The sequence below is a fragment of the Heterobasidion irregulare genome (genome assembly GCF_000320585.1).
Source record: "Heterobasidion irregulare TC 32-1 unplaced genomic scaffold scaffold_09, whole genome shotgun sequence".
Lineage (NCBI taxonomy): Eukaryota > Fungi > Basidiomycota > Agaricomycetes > Russulales > Bondarzewiaceae > Heterobasidion > Heterobasidion irregulare.
Genome location: NW_009258205.1, coordinates 888,599 through 909,625, shown reverse-complemented (window position 1 = coordinate 909,625; position 21,027 = coordinate 888,599). Strand labels below are relative to the sequence as shown.

The 21,027-nt window shown below is 54.5% G+C and overlaps 8 protein-coding genes across 8 annotated transcripts; 3 read left to right on the top strand and 5 right to left on the bottom strand.

Moving 5' to 3' along the window:
- Window positions 1-208: 208 nt before the first annotated feature.
- On the top strand, window positions 209-1,405 carry HETIRDRAFT_239633 (uncharacterized protein; the record flags this gene model as incomplete). The annotated part of the gene is made up of 2 exons (XM_009551738.1): window positions 209-926; window positions 1,002-1,405. Coding segments are annotated over 2 exons (1,122 nt in total), but the record flags the coding sequence as incomplete, so codon positions are not given.
- Window positions 1,406-1,709: 304 nt separating this feature from the next.
- Window positions 1,710-2,306, bottom strand: HETIRDRAFT_325273 (uncharacterized protein; the record flags this gene model as incomplete). The annotated part of the gene is made up of 2 exons (XM_009551737.1): window positions 1,710-1,862; window positions 1,977-2,306. 2 exons carry the CDS (start codon window positions 2,304-2,306, stop codon window positions 1,710-1,712), a joined length of 483 nt encoding a protein of 160 aa, XP_009550032.1.
- Window positions 2,307-8,528: 6,222 nt separating this feature from the next.
- On the bottom strand, window positions 8,529-10,567 carry HETIRDRAFT_119985 (uncharacterized protein; the record flags this gene model as incomplete). Its single annotated transcript, XM_009551736.1, has 6 exons — window positions 8,529-8,627; window positions 9,036-9,063; window positions 9,148-9,428; window positions 9,480-9,634; window positions 9,929-10,062; window positions 10,131-10,567. The coding sequence occupies 6 exons, from the start codon at window positions 10,565-10,567 to the stop codon at window positions 8,529-8,531; spliced, it is 1,134 nt and encodes a 377-aa protein (XP_009550031.1).
- Window positions 10,568-10,644: 77 nt separating this feature from the next.
- HETIRDRAFT_148738 (uncharacterized protein) lies at window positions 10,645-11,740 on the bottom strand. The gene has a single exon (XM_009551735.1). The coding sequence runs from the start codon at window positions 11,076-11,078 to the stop codon at window positions 10,698-10,700; it is 381 nt and encodes a 126-aa protein (XP_009550030.1). The 5' UTR covers window positions 11,079-11,740; the 3' UTR covers window positions 10,645-10,697.
- Window positions 11,741-11,849: 109 nt separating this feature from the next.
- On the bottom strand, window positions 11,850-13,160 carry HETIRDRAFT_107643 (uncharacterized protein; the record flags this gene model as incomplete). The annotated part of the gene is made up of 5 exons (XM_009551734.1): window positions 11,850-12,062; window positions 12,184-12,522; window positions 12,579-12,757; window positions 12,815-12,961; window positions 13,025-13,160. 5 exons carry the CDS (start codon window positions 13,158-13,160, stop codon window positions 11,850-11,852), a joined length of 1,014 nt encoding a protein of 337 aa, XP_009550029.1.
- HETIRDRAFT_479197 (uncharacterized protein) lies at window positions 13,109-14,614 on the top strand. The gene is made up of 3 exons (XM_009551732.1): window positions 13,109-13,313; window positions 13,376-13,398; window positions 13,454-14,614. The coding sequence occupies exon 3, from the start codon at window positions 13,857-13,859 to the stop codon at window positions 14,184-14,186; it is 330 nt and encodes a 109-aa protein (XP_009550027.1). The 5' UTR covers window positions 13,109-13,313; window positions 13,376-13,398; window positions 13,454-13,856; the 3' UTR covers window positions 14,187-14,614.
- Window positions 13,187-13,495, top strand: HETIRDRAFT_420827 (uncharacterized protein; the record flags this gene model as incomplete). The annotated part of the gene is made up of 3 exons (XM_009551733.1): window positions 13,187-13,313; window positions 13,376-13,398; window positions 13,454-13,495. 3 exons carry the CDS (start codon window positions 13,187-13,189, stop codon window positions 13,493-13,495), a joined length of 192 nt encoding a protein of 63 aa, XP_009550028.1.
- A 129-nt stretch (window positions 14,615-14,743) lies between the features above and the next one.
- Window positions 14,744-15,464, bottom strand: HETIRDRAFT_107641 (uncharacterized protein; the record flags this gene model as incomplete). The annotated part of the gene is made up of 3 exons (XM_009551731.1): window positions 14,744-14,932; window positions 14,990-15,075; window positions 15,131-15,464. 3 exons carry the CDS (start codon window positions 15,462-15,464, stop codon window positions 14,744-14,746), a joined length of 609 nt encoding a protein of 202 aa, XP_009550026.1.
- Window positions 15,465-21,027: the final 5,563 nt, after the last annotated feature.

Genomic DNA, 21,027 nt, shown 5'->3' with positions numbered 1-21,027 from the left:
AACATCAAGCTTGAAGATGGCGCAAAGCGAGTATTCGCGTCTACCACTGCATCCACTCAGGTCTGGGTCCACGAGCCCGCGTCTCCGCTCATCGCCTACTTCTCCGACCCTCCCACTCTCCCTTCCATACGATGATGAGCCTCCTCGCCGTCGAAGTTGGTCTATTCGTTCCTCAGCCGGACATTCATTCTTCCTTCGCCGACGTACGGTCCTTCTGCTCCTGAAAATCATCGCCCCCGCACTCTTTCTCCTCGTATTCGGAGGCTTTTTCCTGTGGGAGCCGCATATCGAGCTCGCATTTTACGAGCGGGCTTGGGTTCAGCGGGAGATTGTGCCTATAGAACCTCTGGCTGGTTGTTTCAATAACGAACGCGTGAGCGCGATGTATAACGTCTCGGAGCGCGTGTACGGGCCACGGCGGAACGAGGTGCAGGCGGGGGTCTCACTACGCCTCGGGCTCGACTGTTATGATTTCGCGGGTACATTGCGTGCGCCGCCAGACCACGAGCTGGAGGGCGTGACGAACTTTCACTCATATTGGCGCACCGACCTCGCGCCGTTCGGGGAGCGCCAGGAGTGGATGCTTAAGTCGTTCTTTGCGACGCAGCCTGCTGGGCATTCGAAGTTCATCCTCTGGTCAAACGGGGACCTCTCGGGGAACGAAATGCTGCACGGTTATGTTTCGCGGTATCCTGGCGCGTTTGAGTTGCGGGTTGCGGACGTTGCGGATTTGGCGAAGGGGACAGAGTTGGAGGGGAGCGCGCTACTGCGGAGCACAGACAAGAAAGCATGGGTGGACGGTGATTTAATCAGGCTATTAGTTGTATGGAGGGAGGGCGGTGTGTGGGTAGACATGGACAGTCTGTTGACGAGAGATCTAAGCCCACTGTTGGAGCATGAATTTGTGACGCAATGGGATTGTTACGGTACGTGTCTCGTTTTACTTCTTGTCGTTATGTTCCTAACGATCCCTTCGACTGACCTCGTTTGCTGGCTTTCAGACAAAATATACCAGCCGTTCAACGGCGCACTAATGCACTTTCACCAACATTCGCCCTACCTTTGCGAAGCCTTCCATATCATTGCAACCTCACCCGCTCCGCGCGCCTCATCCACCGACTGGGGAGCACTCCTCTACCTGAAACTCTGGCGTCGACTAGTGGCCGGCGGGATCCCACCATTTAAAATCCTGCCATTCTGCTTCTCCGACGGACGCTCCTGCCGTCTCGATAACCGTCTACCAGATCCTTTCGCCCCAGATCCAACTGATGGACGGTGGACGGGAGGTCTGACGCGAGACGTGGGCGGGGGACTAGACCAAAAACTAAAGAATGTGTTTGCAGTCCATCTGCATAATCAATGGGAGAAAGAATATCCGAAGGACGGGTGGGTTCGCAGGCTGCTGCTAAAGAGGTACGAAGAGAGACTTAGAATAAATTCACAGCCGACGAAAAGGTAGGAAGATTGAGAGCACGAGACATAAAAAACATTCCTATATCGATTATGTGCGAATGGAACTACGTTGTATGTGCTTCTGTGGTTTGCCACGTTGACGTTCGGTGAGGTGCAGACTGCTCGTGAGAGACTACAAATAAGGATCGTTACATGAGCGAATCCTTCAAGCCCTCGACGTTGTCACCAACCTCCGGTACACGTATATTGTGGACGTCGATCAGGGTAAAGTGAGTTGTGAACAAGATTACATCCAATCAATGCAAGTCCGGCATACGTCTGACGGCTTTGCCTTCGTTTCGAGCATGTACTTTGAGGTTTTCGAGAACAGACGAGGACGCCCAACGCTCGGGTGGAGTACGTTTGCCAGTTGCCCAGTAATAGATGTCCCAGTCCGGCTCGTCGAGAAGCTAGGGATTTGAGGCCTTAGTAAGCAACTGGCAAAAGAGCGGTGGACAGAAGAGACCGTGAAAGCGAATAAGGTAGATCGGACTGCAAAGAAGGCAAAACACGCAGACTCGCACCTTGTCATACTCGTGCAGCTCGGAAGCACCCATCGCAGAAAGCTTCTCTTGCGCAAACGTGCTCAGCAACAGGTCGCTCTCCAATGTGCCGCGTTTCCGGCTCTGATAGATCAGCCGCGCGCGCGTCGTCTCGATACTTTCGTTGGAGCGCGACAGGGGCTCAGGCGGTGGTAGGTCTGTAGGTGTGACTGTCGATGCCAGGTGCTCGGGTGTGTGCGGTAGCGGCCATGGATCCTTTGAAAGGCGGGAGGTCGTAGACACGCTGCGAAGGACAGGCCTACGTTTGAGAAAGGTGTTGCGGACGCTGCGAGCGAAGAGCGATGGCTGCATGACAGAGAAAGGATGCCGAAACAGTAGAGCGTGAAATCCCGATTTTCCTGCGGAATTGGCGTTTTCACGTGATGTTCCGACACTGTTTTGTCAAGTCCAACCTGGCTAGTTCCTTACAGTCGTGTGAATAGAACGGGTCAACGACGCAGTAAATGACCATCTAGGTGCTTAGGAATACCCCATACCCCTCTATACTCCTCATGCCATCCGTCTACTTCTTGGACCCGATGTCTTTAAGCATGGGCAACCCGCGGGCCACGCAACGCCAGGCTCCTTATCCGATTTCTAACACTTTTCAGACTAGAAGCGGCTCAATCAAGCTCACAATGGCCCTACCACTGAGATAACATGACCGGCTGTATTTGTAGAGGCAGTCCAACTGCCAAAAAGGTGACTGCCAGAGTTGGGGCACTTTCCACCAGTGACGATCTTCACGGGCCTCTGCAAACTCTCGCTTATCTATCCTTCTAATCACCGATCAACCAGTCGCGTTCTGGCCATGGCAATTTTGCGGTATCTTCCTATGTCTTCCAAGCGAGTCAGCTGAATGGACGCGACAGTCCTCGTTCTTTGCCCCGCAGCCCTTAGCCGCAAAAGAGACTTCACTTCCCGCTCGATGACACTCTGTGGCATCGCTGTAATCCTGAGCCCATGAGGACTGTTGCATCTGATAGGCTCACCAACCTGACGGGCCTCTACAGATAGCCCACCGGGTTTTTCGGTCGAGCATGTTTCCCTCGCGCCCTCGCGATCTCCTCTTCCTTCCGGGTGTATTTTTTAACCAGCATGAGCTGAGTCTTGATCTCAGCCTCTTAAATACCGATGACCCGTGCTGTGCGCTCGACCAACGAGGCCGACCGCATCTGACGACGCTATTTTGCGATGTGCTTGAAATATATCCTGATTGGTCTGACATAACTTGGCATGTGCCTTCACTCGTTCAGAACGAGTGCGTGGGGCTATACATCGTTTCAGTGTTATCTGATTGGCATGTGCGATGTTCTAGAATGGGCTTCTCTGTCGTTGGATGCGCTCGACATATCTGGTACACCAAGTCTATCCTTCGTATGGACATCGACAAACTTACTAGTCAGCCAGGAATCATGACCCATATCGAGCAGCTGGTCTCTCCTCAGGCTTCCTCCTTCTGTCAATCCCCCTCGGTTTCCACCGTTAATTGCTCGATTTGACATGTCCCCTGCGTTCTCGGAATGAATGACCGTACCCGCCTGTCTCCTGATGCCAGCTAAGCCCACCTTCGCCGCTCAGCGTTACATTGCTTCTAATCCTGTGTTCTAGAGCCTCCGTGGACCATCGTCGCCTCGTTCGTACTTGATTGATCCGAATAAGTGCCGGTCTCGATGTGCGCTCGTGATTCATTCACGTTCAACTTGGTACCACAAGACCGCTTTTTGGCCAAAATCGCCTGAGAAGTCAACTGTTACCCCAAATAGCCTCCCCCGGCAACTCTTCGCTTCACTGTCACTTTCGGGGCCGTGGCATGCTGAGGCCGTTTCTTCTGACAGCGAAGTCTCTGCAACTGGGTCTTTGTGGAACACCGCAAATTATCACGAATGGGAATCCTATGTTTCTGATAGTTTGCACGTTCCGCCCTCGTACCGTTCGTCCTTACCGTACATTTCTGAAGCGACTAATAATCACAGTTCTATCACTTCACAAAGTGGGTGTGTTTAGCCTTCTCTATGCCAGGCAATGCAGAATTAACGTCTGTTTTTTCTTCGAGGTGGCATAAGCATCCGTCGTTGAGCGAGATTCTTAGTCCCATCAAAATTCACTTTTCACAATGTGCTTGTGCACATATATACTAGTCATACACCAAGAGAGAGCCCTCTCCTAACATTCGCGATCCTCCAGATGTCTTTGAGAGACCCACAATGTTTCCTCCGAAACTACAAAACTTCGAAGCACAAGCACTCACATATTGAAGACGTAATCACAACAGGATGGCACATGAGCAAGCAACTTCGTTTGCTTGCAATCGCGGCGTCAAAAGTTGCGTTCTTTGGTTCGTCTACTTCCTATTCCATCTTCATTCGTAGAACCATACTTCTGAGTTCAATTAAGACGCCGCTTCGCTTCCAAGGTGACAGCAAAGTCCGCTTTGAAATTTGAGAGCTATTCCAGAACTTCAATCATAGTTGTGGACGGGACCGCTGCAATGGTTCTTGGTCTTAATTTATTATCCCCTCTGTCGCCAATGCAAGCACTTTGTTTTCGCTCTTATCAAGTTTGGAAAAGCCCCTGTGGGCCTCCCTCCATCATTGCGTCCTCGGAAAGCGGATTAGAACTGTTAAGAATGCTAACAATCGGCAATCGTGTTTGTTTCAGATCATACCCTGTTGGAAAGGGTATTCGGATTTCGTACAAGATACCGATTCTAGCTCATTGATCGCTCTCCCCGACACAGAACATGATGTTTTCTTGGTAAGTCCAATCTTCTCGTACTTTTTGTCAGTTCATGTGCATCGTGGACACTTTGGATGGCGGACGAACCAAAAAAAATGGCATCCCAGTCACCCACATGTCGTCCCCATGCGTCCGCCTTCTCGTCACTTTCAGTCCCAAATCGGAACGAATCTCCCGAAACCGAGTCTTTCGAGATTGACTCTTCCTCTCTTCAAACTATCCTACGAACCGATCGCTTGCGTGATCTATCGCAGAACGCATGCCGCTCTTGATACCTATTGCATAGCACCCGGAGCCTCGGGAGAGCAACTGTACGGGACCAAGAGCGGGCTGAAAACTCCGAGATTTTTGATTTTGGACGGCGAGTATGTACCATTCACGACTACCTTGTGCCCTGTGATACGGGCTTACCATGTCCGGTTCCTATGTAGCGTCCTGTCAAAAATCTGCTCGTAGCTATGCAGTTCGCCTCATTCACGCCTCAACGAAGCCGTCCCGCGCTCTCCTGCCCGTCCTCAACCACGAAACCGACGATAGATCTATGACAAAAATTGCGCGAAAACCTCGTTTCTACTCCCGCGGCAGACAATTGGCGACGTCGCGAGCTCGTTGTGCGCAAGCTTAAATGCGCTAACTTCAAACCGCCAATTGTCGCCAGCCTTGCGGTCAATATACTTCTGTGTGTGCCTATCGATAGTGCTGGGGATTGTGGTGGCTTATCGATGGGTCGTCGCCCACCAATTGGAACCTAACACGCACGTTGTCAGCAACTCAAAATACGAGGAGCCGTTGCACGGGTATCATCGAGCCGAAATTTGTGTCGTCCGCGATGCGGTGGTTACTTTCAACTTTTTGACGCGTCCCCTCGACCGTGCATCGGTTCGCTCAAGATTGCGATGATTTGAAATTTCCCAGCAGATCGAGAGACCCAGTGAGGATCCTTCGTCCATATTGTGAGCCTTTCCTATAGCAGGTCGACGTTTAAAGTTTAACTGTCTGCGATTTTGTGCTGAATCTATATCTACAGCTAATCTCCGCTGTCTGCGCATGGTTGTGCATGGGGTAAGGAAGGGTAAAGAGCACTGATGGAGTTTGATCGTGTGTTTTGCTCAAAGAGGCCAGCGACATGTATGTCCAGACTCTATACGATGTCAGCTCTGCCTCGAATCAACCATCTGTGACTCACTTTCCTACTAGGCTACTTCCAGCCGTAAAGTCACGTCTGATGTCCTTCGTTTACAGCCTAAGTTCATAGGCATCCAAAATACCTCCCGTCATGGGTTTTCAGCCTCGGGCCTTCGTATTCGGCGGGTTCACAGAAAGTTCGATGGGTTGCATGGCGTGCTTTTGACGAGTTCGCCAACAAGCCAACACGCCGGTACATGATCCTAACATATGTCGGTATTAGGTATTGAACCACAATCCCGAACATCATTGAGCCGGACACCTACCAATTTTCCTGGTCCATGCGGCATGCCAGCATGTTCTCGAGTAAGTCTACTCACTGGACAGGGTCATGTTCCGCTGTCCGATACACTCATGTTCGTTGTGCCTGCCTGCTTCGATTCTGCAAATGACGAAGCGCCAATCTAGAAATTACGTCCCGTCTTGACAGAGGAAGTAGTAGATGCCGCAACTTGGACCGGTCTTTTGTACATCGCGCGTGCCTGCTTCGATTTCGCAGCTAACGTATCGTTGCGCTCATCCATCCATCACATTCCGTCCTGACAGAGGAAGCAATGTATGCCGCAACTTTGGCTAATCTTTTGCTCGTCGACGTCATAGGTTGGGATGCGACGAAGACGCCGTATGTGCAGTGTTCACGACAATTTATTGTTTTTGACCGAAGCAGAAACTGGTAACTCAGCAGGCTCCCGAACGAGTCCAAATGTTAGCCTTACCTTCTAATGATTGTTATATACATGCCGTGGGCGTGGATTTTTGAAGACTTCTCGGAAACCATCTTGGAGTTCTAAGCAGGGTAAACAATTGTCCATATGATCCCTCCTCACTTGCAAGAGATCAGAGTGTCAGAATGGGGTCAAAACATGGTCCCACTAGTCGTGCAACCAATGATATCCATTAGAGGCTATTCAGACACTCGACTGAGACCTCCTCACGCGCATCTTCAAAACATAGCGGCTGGTCATGTGTTGCTTCATCTCTTAAATTTTGCATTGTCTCCTTGTTGAGGCACTTCTTTTCCCGTGCCTTGCGCATAATTCACTAAGGCAGGTGCCATTTATAGCTATGCCTAGCTTCTGCCGACCCTTGTGGGCGCTCTCAAGTACTTAGGTAAATGAACGTCCAAGGCGCCTTTGTCCGCCTCTTCCATGCCAAACCGAGTCAGCAGATCACAAGTTATCTCGACCACCCCAATCGATCTCTCTGAAGCCGGCGTGCGGCATGCATGTACAGCTTGATCAGCACGGCGATTTCGACACGCGATCGGGATGCCACAAAGAGACGCACAGGTCGAGCGCGAGCCCTGGGCGTTTGGCGGCTGTGCGGGGGCGTGTTTGTATACGTGTACAAGGCCTTCGACGTGCGCTCGCAAACGTACGCGGCGCCAAGCTGTGACGATTTGGCGGGAGACACAAAGCAAAACGCGACGTGTCCTGTCAGGCCCTGTCACTGCCGGCTTTCATTGTTCAGAGAAGACAAGTAACATACGGGAATGCTGTGCACTCCGGTGCTTGTGGCATTGGTTTTGCATTGTTCGTCCTTTCAAGCCAGGCGCACAACGCGCAGTGGAGACGTGCTTGAGTCCTGCGTGGGCGGTTAGTTGAGCTCGACTGATCTGCGGGTTCGTTGAGCTCGACTGATCTGCGGGTTCGTTGAGCTCGACTGATCTGCGGGTTCGATCCTCAAGAAATGGTACACTCGCGCTCGGACTGCTTGCCTCTCGCCGAAACTTGCGGAGGTTCGGGAGCAGACATCAACAGACCGACTCGTTCTGAATGAGCTGGTCGAGAATGTATCGTGTATGTGTACCTCGTTGAGGTTCCGAGACTCCATTGTCTCGGACTCAGACTCCGACTTGAGCAGCCACGCGGAACATGTCAGTCAGGATTAAATGCAGCTTTGATAACACAAAGTTGAGGAGGTACCAACCCGTGCCACATGCAAGCCGAGGCCTCCTGTCACCAAGGGTAAAGTGCATTGCAGCTGATCAGCACAAATACAATTGAGACCGAGATCCTCGGGGGGTAAGTCTTAGGCGAGTGCACTTTGAATAGATCGACCAATGGACTAGACCGCGCTGGTGACCGAGTCGACGAAGAGGCGAGCAGATTCATTCCCGACGTCGGCAAGCATAGAGACGCATATAGAGACACATGTGCTTGAGACATGTCGTCCCGAGATGCACATGTCGCTGAGACGACCTTCAGGGGTGCCGCGCTGACCTGTCAAGTACACAAATGACTCGGGAAGTACACCCTCAGAAACTCATTTTACGCTGTGTCGGATCTGTTACCAAATTGCTGAAGCACTATGGTCCGAAACAATGCATGGGGGGTGAGGGCGGGCATCGTGGCGCCCCGCTGTCCTTTCACTGTCGTCGTTCGGCGTTCTTAATAACGAGTCGATCAAATGAACCGCCGGAAGGACCGAAGGCGAATGCAGGTAATGCTACTGTGATGCTTGCATCGTTTGATAGACAGCAAAGAACTGAACGGGTGCTGATGAGAAGCTGACAAGTGATAATGCGCGCGTTTAGTTTTGAAGGCCGACCTTTAATTGAACTGGCATTGGCGCCGTATGAACCTACTTCCCGATCCCTACGTTGTGCCCTCATTCTCCAACTTGAGCGTCCCCCCACCATCCGAGACATGCCGATCGAGGTGGGTACACGTGAACTTCATTGACCAACACAGGGGATTGGCCCATCGACTGCAAGGCGACGTGTCGATCGGCGATAGACGGCTTTCACAGAGAGCACTGAATCATGGTCATGATCGCAAGAGGACCGCAAAAATGGTCATATTTAGAGATGATCAATGTAGTAAGGTCGAGGACGCAGGGTATATGCGCTCACCGGGAGTCCGTAAGTGACGGACATGGAAGGCTCACAGCATATATGCGTGCATATGGTGAATATATACGTCGATGCTTGTAGTAGGACCGTAGCGATGTGTGCGCCTCTAGCAGCCCTGTACGAATCAGCCAATATCCATAGCCTCGTATCTAATAAAGAGCCCCGGCGAGATCGAAACTGAACACCCGCCTGGGAGTCGAATCGAGGATGCAGGCATGAAAAGAAATCCCTGCGATGGCGGATACTTGGCGGGATCCACGTACCTGTTGCAGTATGCATGCCCTCTCGACACTATGCACAGGCCCTATGATAGCACGCATAAGCAGCCGCGCATCCAGGTCGTCCGTCTTTCATGCTCGACTTTTCTCTCCTGACCTGATCTCTTCGGATTTGACATATTTGATGTTTTCCAGGGACCAGTCGTGGTATGAACTCGCAGCGCAGGCCCGCGCAGAGCGACCGTCGGTATCGTCGCCTCGCACGGCAGCACTTTGCATGGACGGCGAACAATCTACAGTCGCAGGTAAGTATTGCCAAGCATCGCCTTGCAAGTGGCAATATTTGTATATGTCGGGGCCGGCGTCGCCGCCACCCCTGACGATGTTGATGGATAGGTGGGATGGACAGATCAGATAGGCCCGCGTGGGCCGACAAGGCTGGCAGCAACAGCAGAGACAATTCGACTGGCCGACGAACAATTGACGGACCGCCAGATGTCGCCTTGGTTCTGAGTCTGATTTCACGGGACACGCGCTGGCACGCGAGGATACCAAGCCCGATAGCAGCTCGGCTGTGCCAGCCCAGTGTCGGGGCAGCCGTGGTCTAGCCCCTCCACCAACCTGTCGAGTCAAAAAGCCTGAAGCTTGAGGATGAGTGTATGATGATATGTCAGAGCACGATGGGATCGCGCCCTGGCTACGGTCGCCGATTGGAATGAAGAGAAAAAAACAGTCGTCCACAGCGGATCAGATACGATGCGGAAAAGACAGATCAAGAAATTGCAATGTCAAGACAAGGATGACAGCCATGCCCGCACGCACGCTGGCCAAGGAAAACAACAGCAGATACCGAACCCGAGACGATTTGACCGAATCCCACCCGTACTGACCTCTTGAATGCATCGCGCCCATCAAATAATCCATCATGCATCACTCACCAACAGCGCCAACAACAGCGCCAGAGCGCCAGAACCCGCACCCGGACACACAGCTCCTCTCAAAAGATAAACGCAGACCCGTCCCCAAGTGCAGGGCCTGGAACGCCGCGGACGTCCATCCACCCGCCCATCCCCTATATGCATCCAATCCCCGACACCGGTGATCGCGCCGGGCGCTCAATGCCACAGACGCGGCACCCACATGCAAGCGACACGCTCATCCACGACGCCAGCAGCTGAGAGCCCCCACGGCACGACCTCGGCTTCGCCAATGCCGCGCGATCCTGAGCCCCCAAGCGCCCGCCATCGGCCCCATTCCCGTTCCATGCCTGCCTGGACCCGCCCGCCGCTCGCAAGCGCAAGCGCATCCGAATCCGCGAAAGCGACGGACGTCAGACTCGAACGAGCTAGACCTGGGGTGGGGCAGTCTGGGGCCCGCCTCGTTGCATCCGCCCCCTGCCCCGCTCGCTGCGAGTCTAGAAGACAGCGTGCCGTTCGGCGATCCGCCCGCAGGAGGTCGCCTCGGGGCAATTTGTGGCTCGAAGAGGAGAGGTGAAAAGAGCGAACCGGCGCGCCGGCATCGGGGCGCAGCGGGACTACCATATCCGGCAGGTGCGGACCATGCGATTGGACGTCCATGCCGGGACCTTGTTCCGTTGGGCCACGACTAGATCTAGGCCCACAGGCGCTCCCCCGACTCCGATATTTCCATTTTTAATAGATAAATTGAGTGTACGTGTCTGTAGGGGCACGAACAGTCTGATTCAATTCAACTCGCAGTTGCCGTCGGTTTCATATTGCTCATCCGGAAGGCGCCTGCTCGACACTGTACCGAATCGTGAACTATGTCTTTATGAACTTTTTCGTCGAGACGGGCTAGGTATATAGCAATGGCCACATTCAGCGCGTGATTTCCACAGAAGCAAGTGTTTTTTTTTCGCTGGACAAATCGTGCGCACTCCGCCTGTGCGGACCCATCGACGTGTGCGAGTACCGGGACAGGGCTATCGATGGTGGACGTGGGCGGCAGGGCTCGTCTGCGTCCGCATGTATCGCGGGTGCGATAGACGGCGAGTCCGGGCGGATCTTCACTCCTGCGTGTGTAACACCCATAACGTACTGAAGAGCTGCTTGTGTGTGCTACAGGCATCGATATGTACAGCAGCACAGAGCAGACGGTCTCTAAATCTGCACACAGACACACAATAAGCAGTGATCGCCGCACCTGGATAGGTACTTGAAGATGCACACGCGGGATGGATGTCGCGCGCGCACACCGAAGCAATCAGATAAAGGACTCAGAACCACAAAGAGACAGAAAGAGACCGAGGATTCGTATTTGATATATCACGGAGGCGAGAAGCGGACGCGGACACGGAGAGTAGAAAAACTGTAAATCGAAAAGGCAAAATAGCGCAGGGCCATGAACGAGAAAGTGGACTATGACTGGCCGCGCGCGGCGCGATGGCTTAGAGACGAGCATGCGATATATAAGGATATATACAAGCGCACTTCGGGGCAAGATGGCCGCTGATGATGGTCGATGCTGCACCCGCGATTGCTGCAAGAGACCCACGAGCGTACAGCGGTCAGGAGGTACATCGGCGCGACAAAATCGACGAGTTCGAGACGCGCAGACGAGCAAGCGACGATTTCGGTCCCAGGGAGGCTGTGTGCAAAGCGTCCATGCGGACGCGATCGCGACCCGGGACAATCAACGTACCTGATCCAAACTTCCCGTCTCAGCAGTGTCGCTTGTTCACGTTCGTCCGTGGATCAGACGGGTCGATGCCGTATGCCGGCGGCCAAGCGATGCGACGGGCGAACCGAGTCAGAAACCCATCAAGTTAACAAGGGGGCATGGCGATGAAACGAGCGCGCGAGCGCGATGAGAGCAATCGAAACAACTATCCACATATGCCTAGCAGCCAGCCTTGCCAAAAATAACACGCTCGAGCAGGGTCGAGCCGAGTTTATTGGATAGCCCATGACGGTGCACTTGCGCGGCGGAGGGGAGCATCGCGGGTCCGGACCGGAGGAGGATCAGCTGAAGAGCGCCGGCGCCGCAAAGCTGATGGGAGCGGCTGGAAGCCGTCGCGAGCTGCTGGGATCGGCCGAACTCGGGAGGACAGGGGGGTATCTGAGTTTTGGTTTTATCACAGGTGAGCCGGGACGCGCGGGGGCAAAGGGCATGGGCTGAAGCTTGAGGAATGGAAGAACAAAGAGAGGCCGGCCGCGCGCCGTGGGAGCCAGAGGGTTACGGGAGAGTATGCGAAGGAGAAGCCGAGCGGGGAGGAAAGCGAGAGCATGAGGTGCGTCGTATTATGCTGAGCCCGGCCGGGACCAGGCGAGGACTGTGTGCAGTGAGCAGCAGCGGGTGTGGTGGGCGGGAGCGGCCGTGGACAAGGATGTGTCGATGATGCTATATAGATGGCGGGTGATGCATGGGTCAGCGTGGTACGTGGGAAGCCAGCCCCCGAACGAGAGACGTTTCGAAGGGGACAGCGAGAGGAGGGGGTAGAAGACGGCGAATCGGGCATCGCGATTCGCGCGTGCGGGTGGACCCAGGTGGCAGTTGAAAGGAAGGGGGATGCCTCGAGGCAACCAACGCGAGGAGGAGAACGCGTTGATGACGTGGAAGAGAGCGCACCGATGGCGAACCAAACGTCCGGGTGACATCACGGATCGACTGGACCGGAAGCTGTAGGGCGAGCGAACCGAGCCTCGAAGATGAACGGTCGGTGCTGCAGACCTTGGCGGAAGATCGAATCCAAGAGATCGGTTGCCAATGCCGTTGCTGTTGCCGTTGCGTTGCACTAGGGGCGCCCACTGGCGGGCGAATCGGGGCTCAGCTCAGATTATCTCTGTCTGATCCATCGCGTTCACTGTCGGAGGCGTCCGCGCGCGAGGATGGCCATGTCTGCGTCCCAGCGCTGGGTGGGGCGATACGCATCCGCTGGGCGCATGTCGGTGAGCGGATCGCAAGGGACGATGCGGTGGAGGGACTGGGGCAGCCAAAGGGAGAGGAGGACGCTGAGCAAATATGTCATCGGACAAGAAAGGCGATTCAAGATGTACCAGCGCTTTCAAGCCCACCTTCCGGCGCACCATTCCGCATCCCCGAATGTGTATATAAATCCCCCTCCCCCTCCCGTCCTTCCTCTCCCTTGTCTGCCCACTCCAATCGCTTTCCCGTCTTCCTCCGCACAAACACTTTCCCCCTCCCACCCATTCACAATAGCCACCATATCCTCCTCAATGCCTGCCGTAGTCTCGAACGCGACCCGTATATGGGAGCTCAACATACACTGGGCCCTCTTCTCTCAGTGTGGAGTATGGGACCCCAAAGGTCGTGGCGTCGACATCTGGGAATGCATCCGTGCTCGTGAGTCCCCCTCATCATCTTTTCCCCCTTCCCTGGTCTTATGCCTCTTCGCTCCATCCCAGATAATTCGACGCCTGGCACCCAGGTATGTCTCGCTTGTCTGTCTCCCTCGCCCGCGATACTTATATCATTTATCATAGCCCCCAAACACTCTCTACTGGCGCTATGTCGCCCGTCGATGACCCTGCGCCGTGCGCGGCTATCATCCTTCTCCCTTCCGCCCTCATCCTCACCCTACCCCTCACTCCCGTATATCCCCGTCCCTCCTCGTCGACTGCTGCGCACCATCGTGACTGCAGGTCTCAAGAACCCGCCTCCGCACCACATCACGCGCCATTCGCCCCCTCTCGTCACAGACGCCTTCGCCCTCACCTCCCCGCACATTCCTCTGCGGCATTCTGTGGCGCGTGACATAGGTCGTCGAGTCCGAAATCTGGCTCCCGGACGAGTACGCCCAACAGCACGCCGCGTCGCACGATGGCATCCGTTATCTTATTTATTCTGAGTTGCTGCGACGGGAGGCCTCGGAGGAGGGTTTGAGGCATGGAGGGGACGGGGGTTGGGTTGGGGTTAGGTTTGGGGTTGTCCGCGTTCGTCCCTGCTCTCTTTTGGTGTCTTCGTTTCCTTCTGGCTCTCCTTTGCCTTCCTCCATCTGCGCTATTCTATTTTTCTCTTCGCTTCTGTCCATGCACTCTCCTGGTCTGTGTCTGTGTCGTGTTTCGTCGGTTCATCTTATTTATCTATCTGGTCTGCTGTGCTATGGTCCGCCTATCCCTGTTCTCAATCATGCTATCGTCCCCACCGCCGCTGCCATCGCACCCTCTCAAATCATCCGCCGCTGGACGCGACACGCTTCTCTTCTCTCGCCCCTAGCCTTTTCCAGCTCGCATGTCTCGCTCTCTCTTCCTCGCTCCCCCCTTCCCTCCTAGCCATCGATCTTTCGATCCTCCCAACATGCATTCTTCCCACGCTCACCCACTCCACCTAGTGTGTCCGTCCGTCCAGTTGTCCCGCTCCCACTCCCACTCCACCCGCATCACATCATAGTTCGGCCTTCTACTTCTTCTCCTTCCTTTCTCGCCCGCCTGTCCGGCACGCATATACGCTACATCGCCCGACTAGTAAACTGTTATTTCCCTACGCACGTGCTCACACATCATAAACGCATGACCCTGAACCTGCCCGCGTCTCCACCTACCTACCTACCTATCCCCTACACGTATTAGTCCATTCACGCATCGTAACTCTATCCGTACCGTAGCGAACTCGTATCAATAGACCTGACTATTTCTGGCACCCTTCGCTCTAAAGCGTTCTGTTATGCATCGCATTACGCGCAGGACCTCGGATATGCATATATATATATCTTACGAGGAGGGCCGTTGTACGTTCGTGAGTTCTCGAGTGTTCCACGTACGCCGCTCCGGGGCTTATTGCTTGGATTGGTGAAATACGGACAGATCCTCGATCACGTCAAGCCAATGCGGTCGGCGGTAGTTCTCATTGACGATAACAGGTAGTCGACGGCTTCGAGAGAGAAGCGGGGTGTCTTCGCGGCGCTCCTTCGCACCCCCGTGGCCATGGCATATGGCATACAGCCGTAAGAAAGCACTCCACATCTGAGTTCAAGATCAGGTTCCCCATCGCAGTGACGCCCTTCGCGTTCGTCGGCGGACGGGGTGCAAATAGGCGGTGCGCGGCCATAGCCGGTCGATGATGCCAGTGGCGTCCGAGTCCGCCTCACTGCGCCGTCCGTCTTCGCCTGGGTCGGCGCGCACCTGATCCAGTGATCCTGCTGCAGAACACGAATGAGTTACATATATGGCAGGCAGGGGCGAGATCGGTGGCGCGTCTCGGAAGGCGAAGCCCCAGGCTTGCGTGAAGCTCCGAAGCAGAAGCAGAAGCTGGGAAGCGCGCGTGCGTCGGGAGAGCCCTCTCGCTCGCTCGAGGAAGGAAGGGTTCGAGAATCGAGATGCAGGTGTGCGTCCGCTTGCGCTTGGAGCTCGACGCGCGCTTGCGGCTTCGGGGGTGCGCGCGGCACGGGGACAAGACATGCGACCGCGATTTGCGTCTGCCGTTCTGCGGGTGCGCGCACACAGACTGATACTCGCTAGGCGCGGCTCGGCGTCTCGCGCGGGCGTGCGGGTTCATGCGGAAGGGCTTCTTGCAAGTCTACGATCGAGAGGTCGCGTGCACACATCGCCACTACATCGCCTCGCACGTCGGTCTGCGCATCGGTGTCCATAGACCCCGCGGGACTGGGCCTACCTAGTCTCCGTTGCCGACCCAATCACAAAAGACAGTCGTTCTGTGTATATAGGGGGGTTGATTTGGATGTAGACTAGGGCCTACCGCCATTTTCTTGGCCAGCTACAAGTGTCCCCGCCATCGCCGGCGGGCGTCGACAGCCCCTACGCGAATCGCAGCGCGCCATGTCATGTCGTGTCCTCGAAACCCACCCTCTTCGGAGCGCGCGTGCGAAGCTGTTCGAGCTTGTCTGATGGGCGAGAACCTCCGACGAAACGAGATTTGTTCGATCGTACGACGAAAAATACAAAATGGCGCAGGGCAGGTCGTGAAGCCGTCGTCACGCTCACAGCCCGGAGCGTGAAACGGGGCTTGTCAGTGGCTTGTCTTCCTCGAGGCATGCGCAGTACGGCATGCGATCCACATCGCTGGTGTGCGAGAAACATGGGCATGAGACCCGACAGTGGGCAGCAGTAGGCACGCTGCGGCGTACGTACGTACGTACTTGCCGCCGGCGACACAGGTGGTGCTCTTCCTTAGTGTTCTTTTTTCGGGATCGAACATTGACTCGGGGCAAAATGAAAGAAAATGAGCCACTGATGAACCATGATGAACCTGGGAAAAATCCTCCATTGAATTCGAAATTTTCAAGGGGTCCGGACAGGCTGTGAACATGTATACATTTGTACGTGAGTGGCGTATCTGGAAGCCGTGCAAGGTGATGGTCCATCAGTCTCAGGCCCAACTGCGACCGCTGCCATGTCAGGACTCCGAAGTGGTCGTGACTTCACAGCGTACGAGGTACTCACGAGTACGTGTAAGACAACTTGATGTGTGTGTGTTTGAGGGTGCGCCGACGAGGATCGGGGGTTACCAGATGCGTGTGCCGATGGACTTCTCGAGCAACGTCGAGGAATGAGAAAGGCAAGTGGAACAGAGCCTCGAACCTGGCACTGAATCGACTGTTTGACTACTTGTAATGATGCTTATACAGTCGCCAAGCGTCATCTCCCCTGTGTTTCGTGAACACCCTTCAAGGTATCCCGGAAACTGCATAGACACGCCTGGAGATCTAAAATTGTTGGATGGATATTTCTGGCAGCCAATGTGAGGATCCGTACATAATGTCATCCCAACTACCATTCCCAGTTTGGCATGCAATATTGGCACAAGCTCGCTCAACGTCACCCAGAGTTGGAGCCGAGGAAGGCGTAAGATGTATATGATCAAAGCCTCAATGGCAGCCAAGAAGCCGCTGTCGTCCCAAAACGCGCTGATATTGATATCTGCCTGTCATCGTTGTGCTACAAGAAAATTAACATGCCGGCCCACATGCTTGCCGTGGTAAGAGATCTGCCTGCAATGGGATGTCATAGTGAGGAGAGAGACGAGATTAGAACGTTTGCCCTAGTCAAGTGAAGTGCGTCTAGATTGTTCGGGACGGCTGCAGACGGGACGGGTTACTAGTGTGGTCGACAGCTTCCTAAGACATTTGAATGCTCCCTTTGACGGCACTGGCATTGCACAAGGACACCACGCTAGAGCACAGACTGCGACAGGCCGCTGAGCAAACAGGCGAGCACAGGATCGCAGGCTTGGCATCGCGAAGCGTCTCAATCTCGCAGTCTCGACCCTCCTCGATCTCGGAGACTCTTGCAATCTCCGGCCAATGGCCACGAGCGCAAGAGAGGCATCGGAAAGTGAGCAAATCCAGACTCCCGCAAAGGGTGGACCTAGAGCTCGAGTCGGGGCCGCCGATCCGGGGAATGTACATGCGCGAGTTTACTCGACATCGAAGATGTTCTTCTCGTTTTTTTCGAAAGGGTTCGGGATCAGCGCTCGGCCAGGAGATTTCGAGGGAGATACGGGCGCTTGCACAATTGAGGCATAGGTAAACATCGGATGAGGCCATGCCAGTGTCATTCCGGGAGGATTGCGTCCTACTGTTCAAAAATATCGTCGCTTGACCTCGTAGCCTGAAATATTCCATAATAGCTGAAATGAACAGGATCAAACCGCGCAGCGCGCGGTCGACGTTAGTCAAGTCTGCTCATGGTGCTCAGTAAGAATCCGAAGGCTCGAGTATACTGTTTGACTCAACTGAATACAAAGGGATATGTCTGACAGTGGCCGATACACTCACCTGACTATCAAGTACCCTGGACACCACGACAGACGTGATCACGTTGACTCAGACCACGCGCAGCAAGGGCCGGCTGTCCTGAGATGATCATGAATGACCATGAATCCATGGATATCTGTGCTTACTGTGTCAGGAATACTGCGGGATAATGAGTTACTGAGATTGACGTGAAGTGTTTCGGAGATTACAGAACTTGCGAGCGTCCGGAAAGTGAAAGTCCACCTGTGCGTGATAACTGGCATCACCTTGAGACCGACTCTATGCGCCCGAGCTAGTTCAGGCTAGTTCAGATCATATGCGGCACAAACGGTTTTAATGAGCGGGATATAGATGGGCCGGATGTCGAAGTGCCACAACATTGAATCGTTCGGGAGCTCGGGCGGAGCGAGATGGATGAAGAAGTCAGATTACGAACGCGCGCATTACCTTCCGACATCCCTCTGTCATCCGCTGACTCGAGATGAGGAGGAAGTGTTCGAAGAATCGAGGTGTGGTGCGCCCAAGGTGAGAGGCGCGTTCGAGGGCTCTGCTGACAGGCGCCAGGGAGAGAAGACTCGAGGTTCACGAGATGCACATGCCGGCTGATGACTCCAACGCTTTGATGAGGCCTGCGTGCCGCGGGAAGTGGGTCAGCCAAAGGGACCGGAGAGGGAACGTTTCGGGCCTGCGTGGTCCGCGCTGGGCTACAACATGTACTAAGCGTGCCTCGAACTGGACATGTTCTGCCAGGAAGAGAAGGCGGTACTGCAATAATGTTGTAAGAACGTAATTCCAGACGCACGATTGCCCACTCGAACATCGGTATCAGAGTCGGTCTGTTCTGAATCCACACTACTCCGAATTCTGAACCCGGAAAATCCCTGCACACGGACGAAGATGGATATGTCAAGAAAAGCAGCGATAAGATCTCCCGACATGGGCATCGAAATCGCGAGACTCTGAGCCGGACATCCACGGAGAGGTGAGAATAGCACCTGGCGGGCAAAAAGTCGCGGAGAAGAGAAGATGTGGCCAGAATGAGCAGGGTTTGCGGCACTGCCCACGTCATCGCTGACGGTTCTCCTCCCTCATCATGGAGCATCGTGTGCACGCACACAGCCTATCACAGCTCACCGTCTCGACCTAATCAACTGTTTCTCATGCGTTCGTCCCCCGGCGCAATCATTCTTGGCTGTCCAGAGTTGCACGCAGCGTCGCATTCTGCGGCTTCGACGTCTTCTCTGACTAGAATGGGCCTACGATTCACAAAACTATGGCCTTACAGCATCGCCCTTGCTTTTAGGAAGCACCGCGAGCCACGCATAGCCCGTGTGTCATCGTCAACTTAGGGCCTCACTTCTGTTGAAGAAAGGCCGCACCCATCCGCGAGCAGGAACCCCAAAAACCTCTGGCCTACGGCGATCATGATCGCGGCAACGAGCAACACCTCCTGTCAGGCCCAGGGTATTGGTAGGCTGCTCGATTCGTCCGTTGCAAAAAGCCACAGATCATGTTCTTCGACATCTTCCTGTCGATATGCGTGCCATGCCCATGGGGCACCGTGATCGATCATATCGCGAACGATGGTGTCAGGAGCTCAGCGCTATACAGTCACACGCCAGCGCGTAGTACAGTAGTGGGGACCCACAAGGCTGACCCTTGCCGTGCCATGCCATGCCAATGTCAAACGTGCCCCTCTCACATATGAGCATCACAACGAGGCCAACTCCACAGCGCTACGATACGAGATGTTCGGTCCCTGCAGACACAAGTGACAAGTTACATGCTCGCTCGTCGCATGGCACTCTCCAGTCAAATCGCCACTCCACATATCTCTAGATCCCATCCTCCTGATACCAGACTTGGCCAGACTTACCCTATGTACATCATCTTCGCCCACCCCGCGTCCAGACCCGATCGAGTTCGGTACTTCGGAAGCGGTAATCCCACTCCTATTGCCGACCGACCGACCATCCAACCCCATGGAGTTGTGGATCCTTGCATGACCGATCAGTCAAATGACCTACCCCCATTCCGCACCGCATCGCATCGCAGCTGCTTTGAACGCGCTCTGCGCTGCGCGATGCTGTGGGGCGGGGTGGTCCAGAACCGAGAACCCTTGAATCTTTGCACTCAGAAGACGTACCCTTCTGGCCCAGGTCGCCAGTCTCGCGAACCCCATCTTGAACCACGAACCATAGTCGCAGACGCACGAACCAGACCACCGATTCAGCATAACGCAACCGAACCGCTCAGATTTGCCCTCCGAACGCATGCCAGCTCCATATGGCCGAACGTGGTTATTAAAAGCGCGTTCATAACGCCTCCTTGTTCGGCTCCCGACTTTCAGTATCAATGATTTCACTTTCCGCTCGAAGGCCCAGGTTCTCCCTCCTAAGTATCCAGGTGATTGGGCGATTGGTCCCCCTTCCCCCCTATCCGCCCATCGTGATCCGAATAGGCGGGAACAAATCTTGCTCGACTGACGTATTCATAATGCAGAACATGCTGTGGTCGTTTTTGGAATTGCTCGAGCTAGCCCGGACGAGAGATAGGCGTCCGTGTCAGCCGCGCAGTCATCGACGAAAGAATTGGCGGGTGCAGCATAATACATAGGTTCTGATCCCAACATCGCGGATGCAGGGCAGCCCCACCCGCGTCCAGGCCCGCAGCGGCTCTAGCTATAACTTGATTCTGGCTCGTTTGAGACGAGTAATTAGCTTCATAGACAAGCGCGGATCTGCTGGCCTTCGAATACAAGGTGATGGGTATTTGATCGACAAATCGGAGGATGAGAGACAAGTCGTGCGCTACTGCTGCGCCTTGCCCTGTGGCTTCCGTAAACTGCCAGGGTTGATATGTGTCCATATGATTTCATTCGAACCATCAATTGCATCGGGGTCAGCTATTCCAGGGCATGGTGCAAATAGTAGCATATGTGGATCCGAAGCATCTGGTGATGAGAATGAATCAGTGCCAAGACTAGACTTAGAGAATTGTCGTACGTCACGGAGACCTTGACGGGCGTTCATGGACTCGAAAGCCTGTCCGCCTGCAGGCGAAGGCAAGAGGAACCAAGCATCGTTCTCGAACCTAGGACACAGAAACACGTGAAACAAAAATTCTCAGACGGTTCATGCCCGCCCGCCTATCTGCCCGACGTTGTGCCTCGTCTTGCGCCGCAAGGAGATTGGTCGTCGCGATTCACAGCCTGACTTCGTCGATTCCGCAGCCAAGGCGCAACACGACCCGGGCGGAGATATGACATTCGTGCGATATTTAGTCCCGCGATGCATTGGCAAGTTCACGACAAGCGTGGGCCGCAAAGCGCAGGCCCCGCGTGCT